At 47.9% G+C, this 26,966-nt stretch overlaps 11 protein-coding genes across 13 annotated transcripts; 6 read left to right on the top strand and 5 right to left on the bottom strand.

The window, feature by feature from the left end:
* Positions 1 to 835: 835 nt before the first annotated feature.
* BDBG_03932 (methylene-fatty-acyl-phospholipid synthase) lies at positions 836 to 1,864 on the bottom strand (the record flags this gene model as incomplete). The annotated part of the gene is made up of 5 exons (XM_002625827.2): positions 836 to 911; positions 1,057 to 1,483; positions 1,600 to 1,616; positions 1,702 to 1,741; positions 1,816 to 1,864. 5 exons carry the CDS (start codon positions 1,862 to 1,864, stop codon positions 836 to 838), a joined length of 609 nt encoding a protein of 202 aa, XP_002625873.1.
* A 568-nt stretch (positions 1,865 to 2,432) lies between these two features.
* Positions 2,433 to 7,437, top strand: BDBG_03933 (intermediate filament protein). Its single transcript, XM_002625828.2, has 3 exons — positions 2,433 to 5,373; positions 5,437 to 7,089; positions 7,193 to 7,437. Exons 1-2 carry the CDS (start codon positions 2,700 to 2,702, stop codon positions 6,564 to 6,566), a joined length of 3,804 nt encoding a protein of 1,267 aa, XP_002625874.1. The 5' UTR covers positions 2,433 to 2,699; the 3' UTR covers positions 6,567 to 7,089; positions 7,193 to 7,437.
* Positions 6,730 to 10,323, bottom strand: BDBG_16918. Of its 2 annotated transcripts, none has more exons than XM_031724769.1 (3): positions 10,264 to 10,323; positions 9,734 to 10,213; positions 6,730 to 9,643 (listed from the first exon to the last, which is right to left on the bottom strand). In XM_031724769.1, exons 1-2 carry the CDS (start codon positions 10,266 to 10,268, stop codon positions 9,868 to 9,870), a joined length of 351 nt encoding a protein of 116 aa, XP_031578031.1. In that variant the 5' UTR covers positions 10,269 to 10,323; the 3' UTR covers positions 6,730 to 9,643; positions 9,734 to 9,867. The 2 variants fall into 2 exon arrangements, with proteins under 2 accessions (XP_031578031.1, XP_031578032.1); XM_031724770.1 differs by having other exon boundaries at positions 6,730 to 9,323; positions 9,417 to 10,213.
* BDBG_16919 (uncharacterized protein) lies at positions 7,635 to 8,103 on the top strand (the record flags this gene model as incomplete). The annotated part of the gene is made up of 1 exon (XM_031724771.1): positions 7,635 to 8,103. The coding sequence occupies exon 1, from the start codon at positions 7,786 to 7,788 to the stop codon at positions 8,101 to 8,103; it is 318 nt and encodes a 105-aa protein (XP_031578029.1). The 5' UTR covers positions 7,635 to 7,785.
* BDBG_16920 (uncharacterized protein) lies at positions 8,243 to 10,343 on the top strand (the record flags this gene model as incomplete). Its single annotated transcript, XM_031724772.1, has 4 exons — positions 8,243 to 8,557; positions 8,620 to 9,034; positions 9,129 to 9,455; positions 9,572 to 10,343. The coding sequence occupies 4 exons, from the start codon at positions 8,243 to 8,245 to the stop codon at positions 9,595 to 9,597; spliced, it is 1,083 nt and encodes a 360-aa protein (XP_031578030.1). The 3' UTR covers positions 9,598 to 10,343.
* A 92-nt stretch (positions 10,344 to 10,435) lies between these two features.
* Positions 10,436 to 12,782, bottom strand: BDBG_03935. 2 transcript variants are annotated; one of them, XM_031721469.1, is made up of 6 exons: positions 12,380 to 12,782; positions 12,025 to 12,204; positions 11,915 to 11,966; positions 11,660 to 11,843; positions 11,383 to 11,551; positions 10,436 to 11,110 (listed from the first exon to the last, which is right to left on the bottom strand). In XM_031721469.1, the coding sequence occupies exons 2-5, from the start codon at positions 12,170 to 12,172 to the stop codon at positions 11,408 to 11,410; spliced, it is 528 nt and encodes a 175-aa protein (XP_031578033.1). In that variant the 5' UTR covers positions 12,173 to 12,204; positions 12,380 to 12,782; the 3' UTR covers positions 10,436 to 11,110; positions 11,383 to 11,407. The 2 variants fall into 2 exon arrangements, with proteins under 2 accessions (XP_031578033.1, XP_002625876.1); XM_002625830.2 differs by having other exon boundaries at positions 10,436 to 11,551.
* Positions 12,783 to 15,686: 2,904 nt separating this feature from the next.
* Positions 15,687 to 16,963, top strand: BDBG_03936 (uncharacterized protein; the record flags this gene model as incomplete). Its single annotated transcript, XM_031721470.1, has 4 exons — positions 15,687 to 15,722; positions 15,744 to 16,290; positions 16,716 to 16,826; positions 16,940 to 16,963. Coding segments are annotated over 4 exons (696 nt in total). The 3' UTR covers positions 16,942 to 16,963.
* Positions 16,964 to 17,549: 586 nt separating this feature from the next.
* BDBG_03937 (Poly(A)+ RNA export protein) lies at positions 17,550 to 18,924 on the top strand. Its single transcript, XM_002625832.2, has 2 exons — positions 17,550 to 17,967; positions 18,037 to 18,924. The coding sequence occupies exons 1-2, from the start codon at positions 17,713 to 17,715 to the stop codon at positions 18,868 to 18,870; spliced, it is 1,089 nt and encodes a 362-aa protein (XP_002625878.1). The 5' UTR covers positions 17,550 to 17,712; the 3' UTR covers positions 18,871 to 18,924.
* Positions 18,925 to 20,202: 1,278 nt separating this feature from the next.
* BDBG_03938 (methionyl-tRNA synthetase) lies at positions 20,203 to 22,169 on the bottom strand (the record flags this gene model as incomplete). The annotated part of the gene is made up of 2 exons (XM_002625833.1): positions 20,203 to 21,972; positions 21,999 to 22,169. 2 exons carry the CDS (start codon positions 22,167 to 22,169, stop codon positions 20,203 to 20,205), a joined length of 1,941 nt encoding a protein of 646 aa, XP_002625879.1.
* Positions 22,170 to 22,244: 75 nt separating this feature from the next.
* On the top strand, positions 22,245 to 25,312 carry BDBG_03939 (uncharacterized protein). The gene has a single exon (XM_031721471.1). The coding sequence runs from the start codon at positions 22,447 to 22,449 to the stop codon at positions 23,128 to 23,130; it is 684 nt and encodes a 227-aa protein (XP_031578035.1). The 5' UTR covers positions 22,245 to 22,446; the 3' UTR covers positions 23,131 to 25,312.
* On the bottom strand, positions 23,391 to 25,202 carry BDBG_03940 (MYG1 protein). Its single transcript, XM_002625835.2, has 2 exons — positions 24,964 to 25,202; positions 23,391 to 24,876 (listed from the first exon to the last, which is right to left on the bottom strand). Exons 1-2 carry the CDS (start codon positions 25,050 to 25,052, stop codon positions 23,853 to 23,855), a joined length of 1,113 nt encoding a protein of 370 aa, XP_002625881.2. The 5' UTR covers positions 25,053 to 25,202; the 3' UTR covers positions 23,391 to 23,852.
* Positions 25,313 to 26,966: the final 1,654 nt, after the last annotated feature.

Consider the following 26,966-nt stretch of genomic DNA (forward strand, 5'->3'; position numbering starts at 1 on the left):
ATTAGCTTGGAAAGTGGTAAATTATTTTCACCTTTCCATTGACACTAGCATAACTCTACCTTTCATCTTTTTTATGTATTTACAGATGGTAACCAGGGGATATACATATAAGCCCACAACCACGTTTCCCTGTTCCATTTCTCGTAACATTATCATTCATTTAATAATCCATCCCATCCCGCCCGATCATCCGTATACCTCCATCTATATTTGCTAAATAAGAATAATGAAAAAAAAAAAAAAAGAAGAAGAAGGAAGAAGGCTCTCTACCCCTTTCCCACCCTCCTCTCTCCCTCGCGTCCCCTGCTCCGCACCATCCAGCCCACCCCACATCTCAAATAAAAAAAGAGCGCAATTGATCGTTGAAGATACATATATAATAATAAGAAAAAAAAAAATTCGTTCCACATCTCTTCTACTACGGGAACCCTATATCCCACCCCCTGCTTCTCGCCTCCTGAACATGAAAATAAAATAGCAAAACACACGGGCGCTCGATACAAAAACAAAACATAAAACATTCGAACCGCATGAAGATTTTATGTACCTTGAGTATAATTATATCCCAGCCCTATCCATATACGTATATATATATGTTGCATAGCCGTAGTAAGTATATAACAAGAGCGATCACAGATAAACAAAGAGAAGACGGCGTAGGGTGTTAGGCGAGTCAGACAGATATTTTGATCCATCATCGACAGGGATGGAACGTTGAAGTCCTTAGTCGATGATCAGGGTTCGGGGGTTGCCAGAAAAAAGCTGTTTTTTTTGGGCATTATTTCTTTCCAACCCTCTTCCTTCCAGCAGCGGATGGGATGGAAGAGAGGGCGACTCAAGCGCGCTTGCCGCCTTTCTTGGACTTGGCGCGGTCTCGTTCGCGCTGTGCGTAGATTTCGGCGGTGAAGGGACTGTGTTGGGTGACGGTTATTAGCTGTTAATTCTGATCCGGGGATAAAATTTGTAGATGGGAAGGCAGCATAATAAGGGGTAAAAAAAAGGGGGGGAGGAGGAGGAGGAGGAGGAAGAGGAGGAGGAGGAGAGGGGGGCACTCACTCTTCCCACTTCAATGCAATCCAGTAGCACACAAACACCTCAAGCGTCAGTAGCAAACCGGCCACTTTCCCTTTATACAACGCCACGGCCAAAAAGCTCATGGTGCTACCCCAGTACATTGGCGAACCAGTGACATTGAAGGGGAACCCGGTCACAGGCGCATCCATCAGGATCCCAAAGTAATCGCCCAGATACGTGCCCGTGAGGCCCAGGGCCCACATGCTGGAGAGCACGAGCGTGTTCCCCGCGGCAAAGAGGCCATAGGCGAGATACGGCTGGGTGACGGGCTGGTAGAAAGGTTGGTCGGCCAGCGCCTGGTTGTAGAGGTGGTCGCGGAATATGCCGAGGGAGAAGATGGCGAAGGCGAGGGCGTAGCAGCCGTTGTAGGCACTGCCGAAGATGCGGGTTAGGAAGTGGTTGCGGTATTCTGTTGTTTCGTTGTTATTTTTATATTCTCTCATTTATGAAGTGGAGTACATGTATATGCGCTGCTCTAGGCAGATTTTTTGAATATTTTGTTACTTGGGGGGCCGCAGGACGGACCTTGACGGGCGACGATGCTGTGGTTGGCACATTGGTTAGCTCTATATAACTCTTACGGCATACCTCTTTTCTTTTTGTCTGCTCGATCAGGGAGGTTCTTACTTCCAGAAGATGGGATTGAACGCTATGGCGACGGCAGCCACTGTTGTTGGGGCCAGGTTTCAGAGGTTAGTCTTAGTAAGTATGATATGGTTGAAAGTGGGTACAAATTCTTACAATGTAGGCTTTTTTGGGAGAAATCGACATAATCTGAGAGGGAGGACATTTTCGGGATAACCGTCCTTGGGATCAAGGTGAGGTAAGTAGAGAGGGGATTCGGTTAGGAGGAATTACTTTGTCGGAGGATTGGAAAATTACTGATGTTTTTGTTGTTTTGTTTTTTCTTTTTTTGTGTTGTGCCTGGGAAGTTAACTAGGTTAGTCGCGAGTGATTTGGTAGTTATGACGTTGGTTTGTATGCGGAGTTGGTGATTGTATGGGTACAAACAGGGCAGCGTACTTACTTCTGCAGAGGTTTTGACTGGGGCTGGGTAGAGAGATATATGACTTCGATTAATTATTTTTAAAATATCTTCTATTTTGCATCGCATTTCTCACCAGATATATATAATAATATTATCATCTATACAAAGACAACTTTTACCACATCATCTCGGCGATCTGATAAGCAGAACTTACATAAGCAGCGTCTTCTCTCCACGGCCCAAAGAGGAAATGCCAGACTCCCGGACTTCAACTTCAACTTTTATAATTTGGTTAAGGGAAGTTAATTAAGTTAGTGCTTCACATGCCACAGTCACTTTCTTAGCCTTGGACCATTAGTCCCCTTCTGCTGCTACTACTAGCCGGGCTAATTCATGTTTTAATTCTGCTACCTAGGAATGCTGCCACGCTCCCATGTGCTGACCGCTATCCATACGTAACTGAGCATTCACCGCACTATCCAAGCTAACTAGCGTCGTTGTTGTTGTTGTTGAGGGTCCGAGAAAAAAGGAGAAGAGAGAACACAAAGAAAAAGCGAGCGAGGAATGCCTCTGCTGCATTATTCCCTTTCATGAAGTTGTCAAATTGACAGCATGGGGTCAGCTTGTGCTGGGGAGAATGGCCCTAAGTCGCCGTGACCTTACCATCGCCAGCTTGAGCGGCTTTATCGCATGGGGTTTGGCCGTGCGCTGGCTCCCCGTGCTTCGCTACATCGGATACGCCTTCGTCGTTGGTCTCTCTATCGCCGCCGCTTGCCTGGGTGCCGTTGTCCTTTTGACCGTGCGAAGTGGAAATGAGTGGAGAGCAAATAAAGCCAGTTTGGCTGGCACTTCCGTCGCCTTCCTCTCCCCCGATAAATGGGAACAAGATGTCAGGATATACGAGAAGAGCGTGGATTATCGCCCCGACCCGTTGTACCCTCGGTCGTTCCTTGTTTCCGAAGCGCTTAGTGAGCTCCTCGACCTCGCGCTAAGGGATTTTGTTTCATCATGGTATCAGGATATAAGCGGCAATCCAAGATTTATCAGTGAAGTTGATCGAGGGATAAGAGCTGTGCTAGGAAATTTAAGGGACAGGCTGCTCAGGGAAGACCTGGTGGAAATCCTAGTATCCCGGATTGTCCCGATTTTGACGAGCCACTTCAGGGATTTCGACAAAGCTGAGAGGGCAGTTCGAGGTAGAAACCTGTCGCGCACCGTGACTGAATCGGAGGAGCTGGAGATTGCAATTGCGAGTAGATACAGAGATGGAAATCTACATCCTGCCATATCTCTATCCTCGTTCTCGGACCCAAAACAGGTTCAGCAAGAGCACCTCCGCAAGCTAGTTGTCACACTTCTCCCACAACTGCTGCCAGAAGGTTTAATGAACAGCCGGGCGGTTGCCGTTTTGATCAGGGAGATTGTCACCTGTGCCGTGCTATACCCGTTGATGTCGCTGCTCTCCGACCCTGATACTTGGAACCAGCTGATGGAAGCCTATGCGCGCACAGCATTGCAAGACCGCAAGACAGTGCGGAAACTGCGTGCAGCCCTGGACCAACATGCCTCGCCGGCTCCAAAGACTAAACAAAACCAAACATTCCCCAGGCTAAGGCCGGGCGATAGTGAAAGAGAATTTGAGCGGTTTGTCCGAGTTATTCGGCGATGCAACATCTTGTCAGATGCGAGGAGGTTCAGAAGCCAAATTGCCAGCCAACTGAAACGGGAGAGCATGGTCGAAGGCCAAGACCAGGTTTATCTACGCCGCCTGGAAACAGGGAAGCGGGTTTTAGATCAGAAGGTTTCGAAGCTTTCAGCGCTCTCTGGCCAGTCAAAGACTACTCCCGTAAATCCAGTTGATCTCCGCTACAGTTACATTTCGAATCCTCAAGAAGTATCGTTGGTGGATGTTATGCACAATGCAGCCGGGCTTTCATACTTTATGGAGTATATGGATCGTCTGAACCTCATGTCCCTAGTCCAGTTTTGGGTCGTCGTTGACGGGGTCCGAAATCCTCTTGAAGATGACTTTGGTGATGACACCCCCTCTAACGCTGTGACATGGACAACGGCCGATAGGAACGATGTCGTGCTGATCAGCGAGCAGCATCTGTCGAAGCCTGAGTTACGGGTTCCCCCTGAATCTAGACAGGCCGTGAAAGACTTCATCAACGCTGGAAAGCGAGCTACCCCAGCACAATACCGCAAAGCACGAACGGTCATTCTCACGACACAAACATCTGTTTTACTTGAAATGCAAAATAAATACTATCCTGACTTTAAAAAGTCGGATCTCTACTATAAATACTTGGCTTCTGATGAAGCTGCTTCCGCCTCCGCCTCTATCCCCCACCCGGAACGGCCGACTATCAACCGATCAGCAGGCTCCGAAGGCTCTGAACGGCGCCCGCTTCCGCCCCTTATAGGCCGCGCAGCTTCCCCGCAGTCAAACACAAAACCAAACGATCTATTACGAGCGGCTGTTTCTACAACCGATTTATTGAAATCCTCTAAACATCTAAATGACTCTCACTTCCTCCGGCGATCACTAGACTCGGATCGAGCTCCGTTGTTCGATGATGACCCGGAAACCGACCCTCTAGTAGCATCGACCCAGAGTATCGGAAAAGATTCTCAGAATGGGGATGGAGGGGACGGTCACTCCCGTCGTGTAATAGAAACTATGGAAGCCGCTTTGAATGATATTATTACCAACGAGCCGAATGATTCGAGACTAGAAGACACAAAAAGCTCCCTTTTACATCCGAGCAGAGATCAAGATTCATCAAGGAGTTCATTGGAGTCTCCACAACTTGACAACGGTCCAGCGGGGGAGAAGGGAAAACCAAGTATTGCTTCATTGGGCCTTGTTAATACCTCGTCTAGGATTGGAGTATTTGCCGATAACGACCTATTTTCAGACGAGGAAAAGTTTATCGAGGATGAATATGCAGACCCAGAGACACAAGAGGATGAAAAAGATCCTGCGGAAGAGATCCATGAAGCGGCGCCTGGCGATCTTGGTTTGGCTGAAGCTATATCTGCTTTGACATCTGATATAGAAAAGCTCATCGCTCAAGAGGCTGTTGTTGACACTCTCACCAGAAAGGCGGAATTAACTAATAATACCGCAGAGTTGCGTATATTAAGGAAATCCAAGTCGAGTCTTCAGCGTGAACTTCGCCGGAAGGAGATGCAGAGGCAGCAATACATTATCCAGGAAAGCGATAATAGTCTGTACGGGCGGTCCACTGTCCAAATCAAATCCATAATGGTTGGGAAGGAGGAGGATGGAAGGGAATACGCATTGTGTATGTCAGCCTTTAGGATTCGCACTCTACTGAAATTGACATAAAATTGCTAACCAAACCCAGACCTTATCGAGGTACAGAGGAATTCGGGAGACCAGATGTCCGCTGCGTCCTGGGCAATTCCTCGCCGTTATAGCGAATTCCATGAACTCCACCACCGACTACGAATGAGATACCCCTCCGTCCGCAACCTAGAATTCCCCCGCCGACGCATGGTAATGAAACTCCAAAAGGACTTCCTCCACAAACGCCGTCTCGCCCTCGAAGCCTACCTCCAGCAACTTCTCCTCCTCCCCGAGGTATGTCGAAGCCGTGATCTGCGTGCATTCCTATCCCAACGCGCCATCATCGCCTCCGATGATTCCAACCACCACCCTCCCCACCATGATCTCCACGAAGAAAACAAAGACCTCGTCACGCGGATCTACAACTCCGTCGCCGATGGCATGGACGATTTCCTAGGAAACATCACCGTCCTCGACCAGCTCTCAACAGCAGGTCAAAACCTCATCTCCGCCGCCACAAACCAACTTGCGACCACCAACACCAACACCCCCACCACGCAACCCGACCACCTCCTCATAAACCCCGAAGACTCCGTCACCGCTGCCGAAGCCGAAGCCGAACTTAACGCCTTCGAAGACCGCGAACTAGAACCCTTTGTGAAACCCATTTGCGACATGTTTCTCGAAATCTTCGAGCTGAACAGGGGCAACAACTGGCTGCGCGGGCGTGCTGTCGTCGTCGTCCTCCACCAGCTTCTCGGCGGCACCGTGGAGCGCAAGGTGCGCGAGTCCGCCCGCGCGCTCGTGCATGATTCGTCGTTGCTGCGCTATATCAATCTGGCGAAGGACACGTTGTGGCCTATTACCGCTCCTGCCCCTGCTCCTGCTGGCGATGGTGCTGCCGGTGCAGTTGCAGGCGGTGAAGGATTTCGTAAGTTACGCGAAGCGAAGCCGCGGAGTTTAGCAGAGAAGATGAAAAGTCGTACGGAGGCGAGTGTTATGCTTGCGACGCTGGTGCCGGATCTTGCGGCGAGCGTGGTTGGGAGGGCGAATGCGCAAGCGGCAGCGAGGAGGCTGTTTGCAACGACGAATAATCAGAGGTTGAATGCGCATTTGGTTTTCACGATTTTGGATGAGGTTGTGTTTGTGTTGTTTGGGGGTGGGGGTGGGGGTGGGGGAGTTAGATGAGATTACAATTATTGTAGAGGAAGAGAGGGGGAGCTTTTGGTAGTGTAGGAGGTTGTGTTTGTATGAGAAAATGTGATAATGCCATGAGTAATGTGTGAATGTGGATACATATAACTGACAAGTCCTGGACTTAATTCTTTTATTTTTATTTTTATATTTTTTTTTCCCCGTTCGCGTCTATTTTTGCAGCGGTGGTTTCCATCTATCTGAACAATGTCTTTATTTTCTTCCCTTCTTCATTTTTCTTTTCCTTAATTCACTTTCGCCCTAGGCCCTCCTTGCCAGGCTTCGATTTCCGTCCCAATTTATACTCACTTCTCCATAGTTAAGAATTCATATGAGAAACTCCTTTCTCACTAAATCCCATTACAACTAAATAGGTGCAGTAAGGTTCCCTCCGCCACCCCCTTTTTCCCCGAAGATTGGAAAAATAGATGCGCAATAGCTTGAAGCTCTGGAAGTTAGATATGACTCCAAATATATTCTTTCTTATCCCCGAGCAAGTTTAAAACCTTCATTTAAGGTAAGTAGGTAGGTAGGTACCTTGTCGGGGCCTTTCGCTGTCAGAATTTGATTCTCCACTCTAGTCCCTCTCCAGCTAACAGCGGAATCAAAAACAACCAAAGCCCAGGCCAGACATAGCTTGTTAAACGATGATTGAGCCATCCGGTTTTCACTCTTGATGACACATGTGGCTGCAAGGTTATCACACATATCACTTTACATTAAAGTCCCCAATCAATCATTTTGCTACATGTACTATACATGTATGTACATTGACCCCCACATTTGGTTCTGTGGCGAGCTACAGTCACCTCGCGCATGCGCATGTAGCAGTGTCTTCTCTTCTGCCAGCCGCCCCCCTTCTCAGACCTTACCTCCAGCGGACACCATTTTAAGCCAAATCATCCAACTGTCGTGAGTAAGTGATTTGAATTGGTGTACACCGGTGCTAATGGCCTCAGGTATAGTGAGCTGCTACAAAATTGCTAAGCTGAGCCTCACATCAGGCTTTTTGCCTGCGCATAATGGCCTCCGTGAAGGCCTTAGAAAGCCGCTACCACTAGACCAAAGGATGGATCGCAGCACTTCCACTGGAACTTGCAGCGGCAACTGCGATGCTTGATGAGTAGCACGGAAAGACGCTCGATTTCGCGCAGTCTCCGTCGGACAGGAACTCCTACACCTGGGGGGCCGAGTTGGGGAGCACAACGTGGTTATGGCATCGCTTGCAGCGGGGGTGTATGGCAGCACCTCAGCGACAACTACTGCAATGTCCATGCTGTCTTCCTTTCCGCAGGTCCAGTTCGGGCTCATGGTAGGCATTGGGGCTGCGGTCCCAAGGCTGGAATGCGGCTATGATATCCGACTTGGTGACATTGTCGTTAGCCAGCCTGATGGGCAAAACGGCGGAGTCCAGTATGATCTTAAAAAGGCAAAGAAAGGAGGTCTTTTCGAGCGCAAGGAAATTCTCAACATGCCGCCGGAAGTCCACCTCAACGCACTGGCTAAGCTGCAGGCTCAGCATGAAATCTGACCGTCGAAAGTTGCTGAATTTCTTGAAGAGATGGGGGGCAGGAATCATCGCATGTCCAAGTCGACACCCGGTTGACCTGGTTATGTACACCAGGGAAAAGAGAATGACCGGTTCTTCAAAGCATCCTATTCACATATTGATGGCTTCGGCTGCAGCAACTGCGATTCCGACCAGGAAATCCAGCGAGATAATCGGGATTCCACCGAGCCAGAGATTCACTACGGCATCATTGGAGCTGCTTTCTGTCATTCCAGCACAGATGATAGCCACGACGACTAAAGCAACGGACGCTCTTAAGGAGTTCTACTTCTGTGGCCGGGTGAACGTGCTCGAAAGTATCCAAACGATCCTGAATCTGACGATGCTAGAGAACAAAAATCATCCGTGCCGTCGGACAATGGTTATTTTTCAAGGCATTGGTGGAATTGGAAAGACCCAGACAGCCCTTGAATACGTCCGTCGCAACAGAAATATCTATAGCACAGTCTTCTGGGTTGATATCAGCAACGCAAGTAGATTGACGTCAGTGCCAATCGAATCATGGACGAATTGATAACTCATTATGCGAAGAAGTACCCCGGAGAAGAGAAGTTTGGTAGTATTGCAGCAGACCTTCAGATTCCGGGGCAAATCGATCGTCAGGGCCAGCTGAGAGGAAATGCTGCCAAATCTCCGTGGCAGTGTGTACGTAAATGGCTCGCGAGGGATGCGAATATCGGGTGGTGTCTTGTCGTCGACGGAATCAACGACGAGGCAGACGGGGACCGTATGCTGGAATTGCTTCCCGCTTGCGATCATGGACACATCATTGCTACGTCTAGGGTACGTTTATCCGACTTCAAGATCATTGAAATCCCAGAGCTGGAGGAGCAGTTTTCTGTGAAGATGCTTCTAGATCGCCGGGTAGATTCTCTTAAAGATGGAGACGAAGGTAGTTCTCCCCCGCGGGTTGGTGGCCCCCCCCTATTTATTTTCTTTGGAATCATTGTCCCCATGGAGTGGTTAAAGTCACTCACCATCAATAGCAAAACCCGCAGCAGAACAAGTTGCAGAAATGATCGGATACCTTCCACTTGCCCTTTCCCAAGCAGCGGCCTACATTAAGAAGAAAGCCCTCAGGCTAGTGCAATACCTAGGCAGACTTCGCAACAACATTGCTCGGCTCATCGGCGAGAAATTCTTGAAGTTCTCCGGCGGTGTTTTCTCGTGCTGGGAATTATCTATCCAGGAACTCGTCAAATCGTACGCTCACGCCTTTGACTTGCTTCGGCTCTGCTCGTTTTTAAGCCCAAATGGAATTTCGGAAGAATTACTCTACCGCGGTCTCGAGGCCATCGAGTGCGCTCAAAACGGTAATATAGCCTTCTTCTTCTGTCATAAGTCGAGAAGCATACACCTCCCCGCCCCGCCCTGCCCCTTTTATTTAAGGATCTTTGTCTTTGATATCACTGACATGTTGTGGAAATAGAACAGTTTCACCTAGAAACGCTATAGACGGGCTAGTCACATACTCCTTGATGAAGATAAAAGCCTAGCGGCACTTTATAGAGATGGCGCACGATTGGTCACTTGCTTAGTAGGGTTGGATAAAACGGCGACACGCGCGAGTCATGCGAATGGATATACGAACAGGAAATCAGGGCCCAACTGGACCTGTGTTTCAATAAATATGTTCAGAAAGACATTGTCACGAATGACGCTGTTGCGGCGGATGACAATCTTGCCTGGGCGATTCGCCAGCTGGGGGTGCTTAAGGTTTGGCGGTCAGACAGACGATTGTGTCGCAGCAGCCCTTCTCAAGCTTTCAATCAGCTTGTATACAAAGAATAAGGAGAAGGAGAAGCTGCCCAACGTTGATGGCCACCCTGACATTGAACTCAGGTTGCTGTATGCCATGCCATGCGTAGCTTGGCGAAGCTGTTGGTCCTGCACGATGGACTTGGTAGGAGCCCTGAAGAAATCACCCGCTTGCTCGATACCGTTGAGCGTGGGTACAACAAATTCCGCTAGATGCTGAGCTTCTGAAAATCCAAAACCTGAAGGCATCGCATCTCCGGAACCTGGACGACTTCGACGGGGCGCTGACGCTGTATCAAACATGCATGGAGAACTGCGCCAGGGTTAACTTATTGAATATTAGCAGCTATGAGTCTGTCTGACCGCATTATTGTTTCTGAACAGTTCCCTTCAGACCCTTATTTCGAAGGTAGTCAGATTGTGTTGATGTGGTTAGTTTTTATGTAGTCAGTGATTGAACTCTGAATTGTGGTTTTGCGAAAAATCGCTTATTCAGCCACACTAGTTAGTGATAGTTAACTAACTAGCTCTAGTAAATAGACCCTGAAAACTATTTTCTATAAAAATTGAATTTCAAACCAACCCACTCCACTTCCACTAGATTGCGGGCGCTCTATGGGTTGGGTATTATTTTGTTTAGTTAGTTAGAGCCGGCAACTAACTAACCATAGATCTAAATTAAATATCATCTTCTTGAAAGAGATTCTTCAATGGATGCATGAACATTAGAATAAATATACTGAAATAGTTAACTACATACCCACACCTCACAAACACAAATCACAAAATACAATTTCTTGGAAAGTTAGGGAGTGATATAGCAACTTCAATACTAGCTAGGCTAGGTCCCAAGTTTGATTGACCCGATGTACTGAAACCCCCCCGTCTTCGTCCCTTCTATTACACGAACATAGAATAGTAATGGAGAGAGATAACCACGACAACGAAGAGAACGACGATGTTGAATAAAGCTGGAGAGTAGAAAAATTCAGGAAAGTAAAGTAAATATGAAAGAATATATACATGTAAAAAAAAGGGGGAAAGAAAGAACGTTTTCAAAAGACCGCAAGACCTCTCCCTCTATCCCTTTCTACATTCATACATTCATAAACCAAAAACCCGCTCCCTCTTCCATGCAAGCGGACCACACGATGCAAGTGGTTCAGTGAAGAAAGAGTGGTGGATGAGATAAGAGAGGTGTGATGGAAGTCTAGTTAGTTAGTAGTTATCTTTTGAGATACCGAGACAGGGTAAAGAAATGATTAAAACATAGCATCAATGAATGACTACCTCAACTTAAATTCCTAGCAAAACTAGCAAAATACTAACTAGAACTAAACCGACGACAAAACAAGAATATGTCTAGCAAATCGAACACATTCATTTCTCAAGAACTAGTACGGCATAAGTGGGGAGAGAGAGAGAGAGATGGGTGTATGTTAATAGTTAAAATAAAAAGTAGAAAAAGATAAACTCTTTTACCTCTACTTTACGTCTTTGTGGTAGCTCATTCATCGCCGCCTTTCTTCTTGGATTTCTTCGAGCTGACGGGGGCGCCTTGTTTCTTCTGGTGGACGATGAGGCGGGTCCATGACTCCTCCTTATCCCACTCGAAGCCTGCGAGGATGGGGTTGTCGAGTTCGTCGTCGGCCTGTTGGGTTTTTTCCATATGTGGTTAGCTAGGTATATGGTATACACACTATATATATAAATATACATGTATGTATGGCGTGTTCTGTTTAGGAAAGAGGAAATATACCTTCTTCTTGAACTGCTTGTGGATAGCGTCTAGCGCGTCCTTGATGGTGACGCCCTTGAGGTTTCTGGCGGTGACTTCGAGGCCTAGGGGGAAGTGCAGGTCTATCCGCTTGACGGGCGGGGTGGTGAGGAGTTTCTTGAGGACTTCTTTGTCGTCGAGTGATGAAGGGGGGGTATTGAGTTTCCTGTGGGTGTCCCAACGGTTAATACACATATACATACTGCATATGTAACGATAGGATTCCTATATGCTTACCAGCCGAGCTTTTGTGTCTCGGGGGCAATGGCTAGTTCGATTCCTTCCTTTTCTATACAGGATGTCAGTATGGATTCTTATTTTATTCTATGCATGAAGGATAGACATACCTAGGTCATTGATGTTCCGGACGCCTTCCGACGTCGAGGTCGCACGCTTGTGAGCCTTTTCCTTCTTTTGGGCGTCTTTGGAGTCCTTGGGAGGGGATATTGAGAGACCAGCTACGGCGGAATCGACCTTGGAGAGCTCTTCCGACATGATGAATTGGGATGTGTGTTTGTTGGGTAGTGCTTGAGGGTTCAGGGGTAGAGGTTAGTTTAAGAGGACAGAGAGAGTACCTGGAAGATGCCAAGTGAAGGGGTAAAAAGGAGGAGAGTGTGCAGGTATATATGAAGGTATACTGTAGCACATGAGAGATATGGGAGAGGTTATGGATAAGTGAGCCAGTCAGTGACATCTACGTACTGTGAGAGTTGACTATAGGCACGGATAGCACGTATACAGCGATAGGCAGTAGCAGCAGGTAGCAGCTAGCAAGTAGCAAGTAGCAAATAGTAGTAGGTGATAGTCAGATGATTCAGGATAGAAACCAGGCACAGGCACAGGCACGGCACGGCACGAATGGCGATGAGACAAGGAGGAGGAGGAGGAGGAGGATGAGGAGGAGGAGGAGGAAGAGGAGGAGAAAGAAGAGGAGAGAAGGGGGAAGCACAACAGAGTAAGGGAGCAAGGGGAGGCTGAGTCAGGTGGTCACACTGCCAGAAAGCGGGGATGGCAGCAAGGCCCATCTGGGGTGACCCCGGGGTGACCGGCTGCTGCTATACTCCTGCCGCTTGCCAATGACGTACCATCCAAGTACCCGGCTATGGTTTCCCCTAATGCAAAGCAGCCTGGGGAAGTAACCTAATTATTAATTGCGGCTAGGTCTGGATCAAGCCGTCCATGGATCTGTGCATTTGTAGAGCCCGTGTACCCGCGGCGTGTTCCCAGCGGCGAAAGGGTACCTCCCGGGTACATCTGGGCTAGACCAAATGTTATTATTCTTATGATTGTATATATATAACTATATATATACAATATAATAACTTATAATTCCCCCTACTCCGTACATTTCACCACAATAGCAAATCCAATATATCTCTCCTCTCACCATCCTGCTCACGCCACCCATTTCTATTTCCATAACAAATGCTGTCGCCGTTTAGGTTAGTTAGTTCAAACGCTAGTCCTTTGTCTCCTCTTTTTGCCTGGCCCGCTTGGCGCTAACCCTGCACCCCGCATTTTTTGTATGGAGCAAGTTCCACTCTCAAGTCTCAGGTCTCGCGGTGGTTGGGTTCTGGACCAAGAAGTTGTGTTGTGGTCCTGAATGGGCCGCTGTATTAAACGGGAAGTTGCTGTTGTAACTACTTTGTACTCTGTATGCACCTTTCCAACTACATTTCAATTACTCCGTACTATATTATTAGAGTTTTGCAGAGAGTATAGAGAGGGGACATGACATATCAGATAATATTTTACTCCGAACAATCAACAATGTATAGCAGCTTATCACCTCTTCTCCAACAATGGTAAACTGCAACAAGAGAAAGCTGAGACAAATCTCCTACCTCCTCCTTCTCATTTGAGCCAATCAATCACCCAGCATCAAACCGATTTATTGACATGTTTTTTGTTCAATCTCAACAAATCAATCCGGACAAGCATAGAAGCCCATCTTTGAAACACAGCATGTTCAGATCCTGGCTCAGGTATATATCTCCTATTCTAAGCATGTCTGAGAACAACACTTCTATGAACTCTCATTTAATGAGATTGTACTCACTCAACCATCTAGAGAATAAAATTAATATAGCTAGCTATCCGAGAGTAAGTCTTGATTCTAATAACAAAACATAGCGCAAATCAAGAAAGAAAGAAAGAGAAGGAAGAAAAACTATCAAGCATCTCATAGTCCCAAGCTCTAACAGTTTATCTACACATGTTCAAAGCTCTAATAAGAGATTCTTCTATTCTTCTCTCAGGTCTAGCACCTTGTACATGTACATGTGCATAGTCGTTTGATAGTTCCAATTGAGCTTCCTTACACACAGCTATGTCAGGCCTCGGCCCTGCAAGTCCATGATAAATATCTTCGAAAATATCTTCGAGAACCACATCACGTCATATTAAACTACACTGTCAGGCTTCTGACCGCTATCTAAGCCTTAGAAATGATCTATCAATGTCTAAAAAAATATCCTTTAAGATAAACTTTGTGTGTTTGGACCCATCGCAGGCAATTGGTACAATTGGAATTTAGGAGATATGCAAAGATACCAGCATTCCAAATACTCACTCTCAAGGATCTCAGGCACAGTCAAGCGTGCATTCAGATCAGGGTTTAAGACCTCAGCTAGGAATTGAATGTCTTCACCCAGCAACCCCCTTCTCAACCATTTCATTTGCCCACATATACGCCTCATCTGCCTGTGGTGTAGGTAACTTTTTGCCACACTACACTCCCTGTCCTCGGCATAGAATGGAGTGGAGGCCATGCCAAAGTCGATTGCAAGTTTGTCGCGGACGGCCTTCGTTTTGTCCCCCAAGGCTCCTGTGGAGATCGAATCGTACATTCAAAGGAGGACTAGCGCGTAGTTGTTCAGCGGCTATTCTGTAGCAAAACACATAGCGCGTTCTAGATGACCTCAATATTCGAAATTTGGATTTGTACTGTACGTCGGCTTCCTCACGCTTTTTACGTTTGCTTGCCAGGTTGGCAGGGATTACTCAGCAGGCCATTCTGTTATTGGATAGTCAATTCGAAAGCACCAGTATATCTTCTATTCCACATAATACTCATTATTATAGAGATCCCTCCAGGTATAGAGACCCCTGACTATAGAGATCTCTGAGTATAGAGACTCTCAGATATAGAAACCCCCTGGATAGAGTCTCCTCTGAGTATAGAGCCCCCTGGGTATAGAGACTGTCCCAGGGTCTACGGAGTAGAGCTCTCTACTGATGTGAGTCACTATTTCATAAAACCTTCAATGAGGAGATCTTGATTACTGTTGAACCTGAGAATGGATCCAAATGTGAAGGATCTGCGTGCGGGTGAGAATCATGAGTCCGCCAAATATCGCGTGTAACTTAATTAGGCAAACATACCAGGTCGCGGCACGAGTGCTGAGCATAGGGGACTTGTGAAATGGTATCCAATCTCAGAGTGAGCAGCTGAATCCTGACATTAAACACGCTATCTTCACTCAGCCAATTGCGAGCCTGTTCAGCGGACTCGAAACTTTCTTGATGAGTTGATTTGAACTCACATTACTCTTCATGTTGAATGTGCTCCTCCGTACGGAGTACAGTAGAACTTACTCTGGCCCTCTAGCCTCTTTGCAGAATGATGTAAGATTTGCAGGTCATCCTTGTAAACTTCTGTGAGAAAGTGATCTGAAGAAACAGCTTCCCAAGAATCAAGATATGAAGAAATTAAGTAACATGTAACATTAGTGTCTTCTTCTTCTTCTTCTTCTTCTTTGACAACTAGATGTACGGAGTATATAGTGCGAGACTAAAGATTGTATGTCCGGTTTCAAGGTCAGATTAAGGTTGAGCCGCCGCCGCCTCGGGTCTAGTGTGTTCGGATGCGGTCTAGCGTAAGTCAGCCTGATGCGGTTTGGCGCCAATCCTAGATGTTAGAAGCATCGGATTTCCATCAGCGCTTATCTTTCTGAGTTCTCTGCACCTCGATACCAAATGACTGCTCATAACTTGATGCTTTCAAGTGATGGATATCGAAACAGTGGTCGCTCTGCTCACTAAGGTAGAGATACCGAACGAATAGCCGCGTCAATCTGAGTTTACTTTTGACTACTCCATATCCTCGACGCCATCTCAAACGTACTGGTCTCTAAATCGTGTGGGGAAGTCATTTGAGGTGGGACTACAGCAGCAGACGGTCGGTGGTATATACACTTTCGTTATTGCTTCAAACGAAGTGATTCCAAACAGCACTCTTGAATATGCTCGGGATCTTGTTGCAGACTTGCAGAGCCTTGGCAGCCACTTTTCAGACCTCCGGAAAGGTGTAGCGGAGGATGTGGATGACAATATTCAAGCCAGCAATACAAGCGTTTCCGAAGGTGAGCTTGAGAGAGAATCATCGCCATGTATGGACGAGAACAGATTTCCCATTCATCTTCAAACCATGGTCGCTACCTTCCGGGCCAAAATCTGTCTGTTCGCCCTCCCTAAACAACATCTTCAGAAGCCGTGGGGTGCAACGACAAGAGGACAAGCCTTTGTGGATTTCGTTGGGACGTTGCCTAGCAGCTCGCAACACAGAGAACTACAGATCATAAGAAGATATCTACTTCATTATTCGCTGGATGGTACGCTTATTCCAGATACATCCGCACCAGTTACCCGAGGCAGAAATTGAACCTTTCGTGGATGGAATGACCCATATTGGCGCAGTGGTGGACGAATTACTTAAGATCAAAGCTTGGACTCCTGAAATTTTCCGATCATTACCCTCCTTCATGCTCCGTAAACTCTTTCTGGATCCTATTCTTTCCTATTGTTGTCATTCAAGTACTAACTGCATCTGTCAGGTTTCCCCCTGGAGAAATTCTTGAAGAAAATGGCAATCCACTTCGAATTCAATCGATACGTTATTGAAATACGCCTACTCACCGCAACTATACAGGGGTAATTTGAAACGGGGCTGAAATTCGTATTTTGACATTGAAAAATACTCCTAGAAACATTTCCCTTCCTGATTCTCACCACGCATGAGATTTCCCGCACATATTAGCGAGCAATGGAGAAGCCTCGCTACTAGACGACCTTTCGGAGGTGGAGAGCCCGGGGTTCACGCTTCGGAAACGCTTTGATGGGAAGCAGAATATTACATGTGCTATACACTGTGAGTGCTTGCTAGCGCTTCATCTAGTCCGCGGAAGCCGATTAGGTGCTCAAGCGATTCCGTACATCGGCGTTTCCAAGCCATCCTGCCTTGCTTGCTGAGAGTTTCTAAAGAGTCTTCGCAGTGCTGGATAAGTCTTTTACACCAGGGGCTCACATGCCAAAGCATGATTCCCTTGGAAGTACCCGGATCTCGAGATTGAACAAGCGGGATTGTCTCTAGAGAAGAAATCGAATATTTTTAACTCTCTTCTTTCAAGTTTGTCCGGTGTCTATATAGAACGCTTGCAGATTGGAGAGCGCAACCGAAGACTTTCTGCTAGTTCAACCAAAGGAGTTTCCGGATGACTCATAGACCGTGTCTATTGACGGATGTAAATTTTAATATTATTAACACTTGTTGTATTTGTCGTTGGAGTGTTCCTAGTTAGTTGTTCCTGCTACTTACTACTGTTACTATTATTAGTTACTCCTAGTATATATATCCTTAGCTATTATTAGAGCCATCTTAGCTATTGGTTTTCCACACTGTCTACAACTCCTCACAAATCATCCCTCGTTCAGGGCTCGGGGTTGTTGGTTGGTGCCGGAGAAAGAATTGAAGCCGGGTTCTGCCCTGGAGAGTTTTGCAGGCAGAAGCCAGGCGCAGTGTTTGTCTTGTTTGCAGCCAATATCACCAAGCTTCGACCTCGCCTGCAGCAAAAGCAGCAAATAAGTAATAAATTGCTAACTAGACAGCGCCAAACCCCAGCACTCTTCTTCAACGAAGGCCCCGTTCTTGATACCCGCTGAGAAAGTTGCTAGTTACTTTAATTTTCAGTCTGCTTAAATATAATTTCAACAGATGCAATAGTCCTGGCGTTGGAATCGCTAGAAGTCTCCTCGCCATGGCTCTTTTCGGCTCCACAACCACCAGCACCGCGACGGCCAACACCGCCGGCGACCTCTCGAAAGATGTCGCCCTCACCTCTCCCCCCGAAGATAGCGTCTCACATCTTGCGTTTTCATCAGTGAGCGATCATCTCGCCGTAGCGTCATGGGACAAGAAGGTCCGCATATACGAAATCAACGAGCAGGGTCAGAGTGAAGGGAAGGCGATTTTTGAACATGAAGCTCCCGTCTTGAGCTGCTGCTGGGCTCCGGTACGTAGTTCGAAATATGAAATATATTCATAAAGATAGAACCCATGCTAACCATTTTACACCACCCAGGATGGTACCAAAGTCGTTGGCGCTGGCGTCGATAAAGCCGCCCGCATGCTGGACCTACAAGCAAATGCCACAACCCCCGTTCAAGTCGCCGCCCATGACGCCCCGATCAGATGTTGCGCTATGATACCCAATCCAGGCAACTCTGCCCAATCCCTCCTCGTAACAGGCTCATGGGACAAGACCGTTAAATTCTGGGACCTGCGCCAGTCGACACCGATCGGCACGCTCGAATGCCAGGAGCGCGTCTACACCATGGACGTGAAAAACAAGCTCCTCGTCATCGGCACTGCAGACCGCTACATCAACATCGTCAACCTCGACCAGCCCACCAAGTTCTACAAAACCATGCAGTCGCCGCTGAAATACCAGACGCGCGTCGTCAGCTGCTTCTCGGACGCCACAGGCTTCGCCGTCGGCTCCATCGAGGGCCGCTGCGCCATCCAGTACGTCGAGGATAAGGACTCCAGCTCCAATTTCAGCTTCAAATGCCACCGCGAGACCCCACCGAATACGCGCGACGTTAGTAATGTCTATGCGGTCAATTCGATTGCGTTCCACCCCGTGCACGGCACGTTTAGCACGGCGGGTAGTGATGGGACGTTTCACTTCTGGGATAAGGATGCCAAGCATCGGCTGAAGGGGTATCCGTCGGTGGGCGGGACTATTTCCAGCTCCGCGTTTAATAAAACGGGGAATATTTTTGCGTATGCGGTTAGTTATGATTGGAGTAAAGGGTATACGAATAATACGCCGCAGACACCGAATAAGGTCATGATGCACCCTGTCATTCCGGATGAGGTTAGACCACGTCCCGGCGCGAGGCGAACGAGATGATATGGTTAGTTTTTGGCTTCTTTTTTCTTTTTCTTTTTCTTTTTCTTTTTTTTTCTTATATATTTTATTTACGAAGAATAAAACAGAAATGAAAAACATTTTAAAATATATTTTTCAAAACGGTCCCTCGCGCCGAGAGCTTTTTAGTGAGAGGGGAGGCTGTTCTACCCCTTTCTACCCCTTTGCCCTCCTCCCCACAACCACACCCCCAAGTCTCGACGTAGATAAATGCAAAATCTTGTGTGTGTGTGAGGGCGAACACATGGGACGCGGGTCAAACATTCCGTCCGTACGGCAACGTAGGGTGGGATAGGAATTTTTCTTTTCACCTGCGAGAAGAGGCTCCCGTATATACTCTACACCTGCCCACCCAAAACCTTCCCCTTAGCCAAAGGTACTTGGGAGGGATGCGACGATAAGCTTCGTTTTGTTATTTGTCCCATACACAGATATGTTGTCAACGAAAGAAGGAGGGGGGGGAGTAGGGAAGGGCGTCATTGCTATCTCGGAGCAAGTCAGGGGAACCAGGGGAACTAGGGGAACAACGGGGAAATCGAGAGATCTTTTTTTTTTTTTTTTTTTTTTTCCTTGGTTGGGATCATGTTGTTCACGCCGGGCTCTTTTTATTTTATTTTACCCCTTCAATTTTGTTCAATTCCCAATCATCATCATTTAGCTAGATAGATAGTTGTTTCGTGATACCTCCCTTTTCTTTTGATGGCTATTATTTATTTATTCATTGTTCAAACTGCAGGACACTGGGGCGAAAAAAAGAGCTCGATCACCACCCCCGGCTAGGTAAATAAGAGGCCGAACCATTCCACGTTGTAGTCAACACAAACAATTTTTCCCCTCCCCTTTTATATTTTCTTTGTAGATGTTTCGAGAAGCGACAAAATGGTAGCTAGCAACCACCAATGCCCTCCTTTTGGCTGATTTACAGAGTAAGTACGTAACGTTACCTTCTTGCACTATGTCATCTTCTCTTCAACGATACTACTGCCGCGCTCCCTTACCTTGCTCATAATGGCAGTTAACTTCTTAATAGGAGAGAACGAGGAAGAGTAAAATAATTGATAAGTCTGATCTTTGCTTAAATATAACTAACTAGCACAGGTGAAGACACAAACATCAAGCAGAAAACGATTGCCATGCAACAGCCAAGGTAAAACATATCGCAATAGAAAGAACAATGACATGATCAGATAGTCTTGGGGAGCGGAAAAACCCGAAATGATCATAAAATCGCAAATACATTTAACAAACACCCCATACTACCTTTAAAACAAGTAGAGGAGAAAAAAACAAAACATCTAGTTTTATTTCAAAGTCTCAAGAATTGGAAATAGTAGTCTGCGCAACTCCATCTGCCAGCTTCTCAACAGCAGCAGCCTCACCACCACCACCACCCTGCTCCTTATCCTTATTCTTATTCTTCTTCTCCTTCTTCTTCGCCTTTGTCGCCGCCTTCTTCGCCAACGCCTTCGCAGCCTCCTCTTCCTTCTTCAACCTCTCCGCCTGCGACCCCCCGAACATTTCACGCCACTCATCCGCCTTCTTCGGATCGATCTGTGAAAACAAATACTTCGCCTTCCCAATCTTATGGCCCGGTTTGATCAGCTCGGGTTCCCACCCTTCGTCTTTCAGGTCGTCGAGCGATGGGATATTCGTGAAGGGCACGTTGAGCTGTTCGAGAATCGATGCCGAGGTCGCTGGCAGGTACGGGCTGAAGATACTGGAGATAAGGTAGATGAGGTTGACGACGATGCCGACGACGGCGGCCGCGCGCTCGGGCTCGTTGGCTATCAGGGAGTTATCGAGCTTGTTGGACTGGATCAGGCCGTTGCCGGCTTCGACGATCTTCATGGCTGTCCCGACGCCGGAGCGTAGGTGCACGCTTTCCATCTCCGTGATGTACTGGCGGAGTAAGGTGGTGATTTCCTCCAGGGCGGGTTTGAAGGGTTCCGTGACGGTGAAGTCGGGGACGATGGAGTTGTAGGCTTTCGGGCTTGCGACCAGCTTGACCATGCGGTTGACTAGGTTTCCCAGCTTTGCGAGAAGTTCGCTGTTGTTGGCATCGACGAAAGAGCGCCATTCGAACTGTGTATCGCCAGTTTCTGGCCGGTTCTTTAACAGGTAGTAGCGCCAGACGTCTGCTGGAACGCCTGTTTCCTGTGCGTTGTCACCGAAGACGCCGATGCCGCGGGACTTGCTGAACTTGCCGTTCTCGTAGTTTAAGTATTCGGTTGTGCTAAGGTGGTGGAGCTTGGTCCATTTATCCCTGGTTCCAATTTGGGTGCCTGGGAAGATGACGCTGTGGAATGGCACGTTATCTTTGCCGAGAAACTGGTACAGTTGGACATTGTCCGGATCTCGCCACCAGAGCTCCCAGTCTGGTGTGTAGTTTGCAGTGATGGAGGGGTATCCGATACATGCCTCGAACCAGACGTAGAGGACCTTCTTCTCATATCCTTCAAGGGGGACCGGGACGCCCCATTTCACATCCCTGGTGATACAACGATCCTTCAGGCCCTCTTTTAACCATGACTCAGTAATCACGCGGCTGTTTTTAGGCCAGTCTCCCTTTTCTATGGCAGGATGAACCCATGCTTCGATCTCCGGTTGCAGCTTATCAAGCATGAGGTAGATGTGCCTCGTATTGCGGAGGACAGGAGTGGCTCCGTCAAGCTTGCAGCGGGGATTTTTCAGTTCAAAGGGATCCAAAAGGTTCCCGCATTTATCGCATTGGTCTCCCCTCGCGTCGTTATACGCGCAGCGTGGGCATTCGCCCTCGACGTAGCGGTCCGCGAGGAACGAGTCATGTTTCTCACAGAAGGGGTGTTCGGCGGTCTTTTCTGTTAGGAACCCATTCTCATACAGCCTCTTGAAGATCTCCTGAGAAATTTCCGTGTGTTGAGCCGTCGGTGTGCGGCCAAAGACATCAAAACCAATCTCAAACCACTCGTAGACCTCCCGGTGGAGTTTGTTGTATTTTGCACAGAGTTCCTCGGGTGTCACACCTTCCTCCAGCGCCTTGGTTTCTGTTGTTGTGCCGTACTCATCGGTACCACAGACGTATAGCGTAGGTCTGCCGCATGCCTTCTGGTATCTGTGGGGATATTAGTTACCTTTTTTGCTTTAATATAGGGGAGGGCCACATAACTTGCGAATACATCTGCGCTGAGGACAGAGCCGACAATGTTGCCCAGATGGGGAACGTTGTTTACGTAGGGAAGAGCGCTTGTGATGAGGATATTCCTCTCACCCTTCTTGGGGAGGATCTTTTGTTCCGTCGTCATGATGCGCGTTATTTGCTGGTGGTTGTGTTGGTTGGAAAGAAAGATTTTGGCGGGGTAGAAAATATTTGTGACAAAGAGTTTGAGTCATTTCTGCGCTGACTTGATTCTTCCCCTCACCAACTGAACTGTGACTCCAACCCGCATCTTCGACGACGCCCTTCTTGTGACCACGGCAACGTTACGATTCCTACAGTTTCTGAGCAGCATATGTAACATATATAGCATATACATACAGCCGTTGTCACTTGCCATTGCTTCCTCTTATACGACTTGGACAATGGATCACGACCTGCTTGACAGCCTCCTGGACCTGGAGGGGGGGTTCTACAAGGAGGGCTACGACCTGGGAGCCACGGACGGCGCCCGGTCTGGCTACAGCGAAGGCAGTGTATTCGCCGTGGAGAAGGGCTTCGAGAAGTTCCAGGAAATAGGCAGGCTATACGGCAAAGCTATCGTCTGGGCCAAAAGATTACCGGGAGACCACGGCTTCCTGAACCTACCATCCACTTCAACCGCTACATCTCCACAAGATACCTCTGTCAAATCATCTTCTTCCTCCCCCTCGAAAGCACAGGGTCCTAATCGCGAGAACGATAAGGTAGATATCCTCAATTTGGGCACTACCCATACTCCCGCCACTCCTTTGCCCGCCTTACCCCCATTACCCCGCAACTCCCGTCTAGAGAAACATATCGCCAGCCTCCTCTCTCTCGTCGACCCGCTCGCGCTCTCCATGGAAAACTCCGAAGATGCCGTTGAGGATTTTGACGAACGGTTGAAAAAAGCCGTGGCGAAGGTGAAATTGATAGAGAGGATCCTGGGCGAACAGAATACCGTTGATGGTGGCTCGTCCGTTACCAACAATAAAAATAATAGCCGGGAAGGAAGCCGCCCTGTTGATGGGGATAGTATTGAGGATTTTGGGACGTTGCCGGCAAGGATGCAGCAGATTAAGGATTGAAATTGTGGCTCAGATTCATGAATTGGATCGGTCCCTTCCTTTCTTCTCTTAATTTGGGAAAAGGAGAGCTATTAACTGAGATGAAGCGTAGGAATTCCTTCAGACACACAAGGAAGGGATGGACTCTGTGCTTATGTCGGGGCGGGTCTGAAAATAGAAGGCCAGAATGCCTCAGTCCAGTCCTGTAGAGAGCCGGCCCGGGGGGGGGGGGGGGTTCTCATGGGCCATTCAACATTCAACCATTTATTTAAGAGCTCTTCCACGGAATGTTGGCCTTGGCCCGCCTAGCTAGCGGGGGAGGAAACCCGACAGTATTAGTTCCCTCCTTTTGCTACATCTTAGTTATGGCTACGGTTGTTATTTAACGGAGACAAGTCGATGTGGTACGGCTTCCGCATCAAGCGCATCGCCAGCGGGCGACTCCAGTTTGGGTGCTGACAGGGGTTAGTTATGACACAAGGGCTAATGGCCCGAGGATGGAAATATAACGGGTCTATGATATTTTGATTTGGCCTGTTGGCGCGTTTGAACATAACCGAATCCCCCTTTCCTTTCTTAACTCCGAGAATACGTCTTGAGAAATACCACACTATGTACCCATCGGCAGTGCAATAACCCTAATATTATTATCCCTACTCATATTTTCCATAACACAAAGCATAAATAACACAAAATGGATTCCCACACAAGCAAAACAAAACACATCCCCCAGTCTTCACATCTTACCCCAAACTCCTAACCGCCATCGCAAACGCGCCCTCCCTCGTCGCATGCCCCCCAATAAACCCATTCGCATGCACAAATACCGCACCAGGAGGTACCACCACACTCGCCTCCTCACTCGCCAACACTCTATCCAGATCCTCATCCCTAACCCCACACCACGCCTCCGGCAACGGCTTCCTGGACTCAAAACTCACATCCGTGACCGGTACACACTGCACGCGCCACTTGGCCTCCGGCGCCGTTGACTCCGGGTACAGCACGTAATACACCTGTCTCAAAAGATCCGCACCAGCCTCTGCCGCCGCCGCCGCCGCCGCCTCCTCCAGCGCAAACAAATGCTCCTTCCACGGAACCCCCGCAGTGGGCAACACCAGTATCTGCCCAGAGGCATGTGTGTCAAAGCGCGCCTTGTACGCCTCGCTCACCGTCGCGCGCGCAGGGAGCCATGAGCTACTCGCAACACGCAGTTTGCGCAGGAACGCGCCGCCAATGAACCTACTCGCGTTCTCGAAGAGGGCGTCTTCGTCCTGCGGCTCTGCCGCGGTGGGGTCTGGATGGTTCAGATCGCCCACGAGGGCGCCGAGATTGATGCCGCCGTCGCGGAAGCGTTTCTGCACGCCGGCCGCGGCGAGGGCGGCGCTGTCGTAGACGGAGATGCCGTTGTCGTTCGCGTCGAGCGCCTCGATGAAGTCTGTGTATAGCTTTTCGTACAGGGTGGCTACGTCGGGGTGGTGGACGGGGAGGGCGGTGTGTTGGGCTATGATGGCTTTGCCGAAGTGGAGGTAGATGAGGCCGGCGGAGGAGAGCTTTGTGGTATGTTGCGGGAAAGTAGTTGTGAAGGATCGCTGGTGGTGGTCGTAGCGGTTGCGGGCGGGGTCGTATTCGCCGCCGACGTCGACGACGGTGTGGCAGGTGGCTAGGAGGGAGGGGTCGCGGGTACGGATGAGGGGGGAGGAGGTGTAGGTTGGTAGGAGGCGGAGGAGGTAGACGGCTAGGGCTTCATCGGCGTGGAAGTGGCCGCTGGAGAAATGGGTTGAAGTTAGTTAAAACTATATAGAACTTAACTGCGTTTTTGGCGCATGTAGTTCGGGAATGTTGGGACGATACTTGTGAGTGCCGATTGTGGGAGGGGAGGTCCTGAGCCTCTTTGCGGCGGTTTCTTCGGCCATTCTGAACAAGGAACGTAAACAGAGCATACAACAGAGGCCGCGGATAATTGTCTGGTTAATGTTGTACGCAGGATGAAAGTAGTTCGCAGCTTCAATATCTATCTTGAGACTGACAAGATTCCAATGATGAATTGGCGGGCGGGGAGTTTTGACTTGGCCGGATTGGGGCAAGGCTAGGGCTTAGGGCTAGTTAGCTTACAGCGTAATCTACGCAGTTAGTAAGTTAACTAACTAGTTAACGTTACTCCCTACAGCGTAATCTATCTCTCTCCCTTTTTGACGTTATGGTAGTTCGCCTCTGGTTATAGAGCTACTACTGTGTATGTAATAATAATGATTAATGGATATCAGGGAGGGTCAGATGGAAAGACTATCGGATATGGAGCTGGACAATTGTCTCTATGCCTACACAGTGGTTTAGAAAACAAGCGGTGATACAAGTAGTTTTACGCTTCGTTCATAACCCCCATCCCATCCCATCCCATCCCATGATGGACCTAAAATTGTGCCTCGTAAATCTGGTAGAGCCGTCTTTATGGTTCGTCGGCAAAATATCTTCTTGTTTACTCTGTAGGCTGGGTTGCCTATTACTGTAGCAGACAAGCCCGGTGGAAAGAACAAATCGAAATAGAAATGAAGGGATTTATATATTTTTATTTTTTTGGAATTAATGGATAGCAAAACTCACCTCGCAAGCCTCCAAGCTCAGCATATAAAAACAGGTAGGTAGGTAGTATGAGATCCGATCTTCTTCCAAAAATGGTCAACGGTTCCCCCCAATATAACTATATATATATATGGCTTTATATGGCTTTCAGAGCAGCCTTCAGCCGATGGATGATGGGTGGTTTCATTTTGAGCAAGTGAGCAGGGATGATATTTTCGGGATCAAACAATTTGATAAATAAATATAAATATAAATGTGTTCTGATGGCTCTGGAGCAAATATCTCATGCATTTAGCGAGTTGTTTTGTTTTCCTTTAGTTATATTAGTTATTTAAATACTCCACGCGATCGCACCAATCGACAAAGCCAAAAAAAAAAAAAAAAAAAAAGAAAAGAAAAAGAAAAGATAATAATCCCTGGAAAAATATCCAAGATTCTGTTGCTTGACATAAATAGTTACAGAGAGAGAGTGAGTGAGTTGGATAAATATTGCTTGCTTGCTTATTTTCGTATATATTTATTTATTAACTCCCTTCTCTATTTTAACTTCATCCTATTTCCAACTCTGGTCTGAACTCAACTCCACAACTCACACTCGCTGTTCAATAATAATAATATTTAGTTTATTTAGTTAGTTGTTTAAATATTTAACCCCGGCCCAACCTTCTTCATCTTCACTCTAACCCGAACCCTTTACTTCTCGTCCTACTCCGCTCTGCTCTCTGCTGCATAGAATATTCCAGCTTCAACAGCTCATCTTACCCACCGCTTCTTCCTCCTCCTGCAGCCTGCCCTCCATCCGCCCAAAAACGTACCCGAACAGCAGATCGGAAACAGAACACGAGATATAAATACAAGAAACAGTAGTTACGGAGTAATACAACAACCCATTCCGCCGGCCACTCGAAAGAACCCCGTCGAAGCCTCCCCGCAAACTCGCTGCTCTTGTGTCGCTCAAAACTCCATTTCTATTCCCTTCCCCGCGGGGGGGGGCAGGCGGGGTTAAATGATCAGGAGACTTCGTGATGGTGACAGGAGGGAATGGGTGTGTCTCGTGTAGATGAGGTATGTGGGAGTTGTAAGGTTAAGCAAAGTCAGGGATGGAGAAAAAAAACAACGAGGTAACGCTGGCGACCTTTTATTTAAACATGAACGAAGGTCTCTCCCACCATCCTCAGACCCAAGACGAGCTGCTCGTGTGTCGTAGGTGTTGTTTTTCTAGTACAATATAGTGAAATGTGCCGACATGGCAGGAATTCCAGTGCTGCTCGAGG

This window comes from Blastomyces gilchristii, assembly GCF_000003855.2.
Source record: "Blastomyces gilchristii SLH14081 genomic scaffold supercont1.6, whole genome shotgun sequence".
Lineage (NCBI taxonomy): Eukaryota > Fungi > Ascomycota > Eurotiomycetes > Onygenales > Ajellomycetaceae > Blastomyces > Blastomyces gilchristii.

Bases quoted from the DNA above. Each gene is read 5' to 3' on its own strand.
- BDBG_03933 (XM_002625828.2), top strand. From the start codon at position 2,700: ATGGCCCTAAGTCGCCGTGACCTTACCATCGCCAGCTTGAGCGGCTTT. The intron at 5,374-5,436 runs GTATGTCAGCCT...AACCAAACCCAG, and splicing joins TGGAAGGGAATACGCATTGT to ACCTTATCGAGGTACAGAGG.
- BDBG_03935 (XM_031721469.1), bottom strand. From the start codon at position 12,172: ATGTCGGAAGAGCTCTCCAAGGTCGATTCCGCCGTAGCTGGTCTCTCA. The intron at 11,967-12,024 runs GTATGTCTATCC...CATCCTGTATAG, and splicing joins CCGGAACATCAATGACCTAG to AAAAGGAAGGAATCGAACTA. The intron at 11,844-11,914 runs GTAAGCATATAG...GGACACCCACAG, and splicing joins GAGACACAAAAGCTCGGCTG to GAAACTCAATACCCCCCCTT.
- BDBG_03937 (XM_002625832.2), top strand. From the start codon at position 17,713: ATGGCTCTTTTCGGCTCCACAACCACCAGCACCGCGACGGCCAACACC. The intron at 17,968-18,036 runs GTACGTAGTTCG...TACACCACCCAG, and splicing joins TGAGCTGCTGCTGGGCTCCG to GATGGTACCAAAGTCGTTGG.
- BDBG_03939 (XM_031721471.1), top strand. From the start codon at position 22,447: ATGGATCACGACCTGCTTGACAGCCTCCTGGACCTGGAGGGGGGGTTC.
- BDBG_03940 (XM_002625835.2), bottom strand. From the start codon at position 25,052: ATGCTCTGTTTACGTTCCTTGTTCAGAATGGCCGAAGAAACCGCCGCA. The intron at 24,877-24,963 runs GTATCGTCCCAA...CCATTTCTCCAG, and splicing joins CCCACAATCGGCACTCACAA to CGGCCACTTCCACGCCGATG.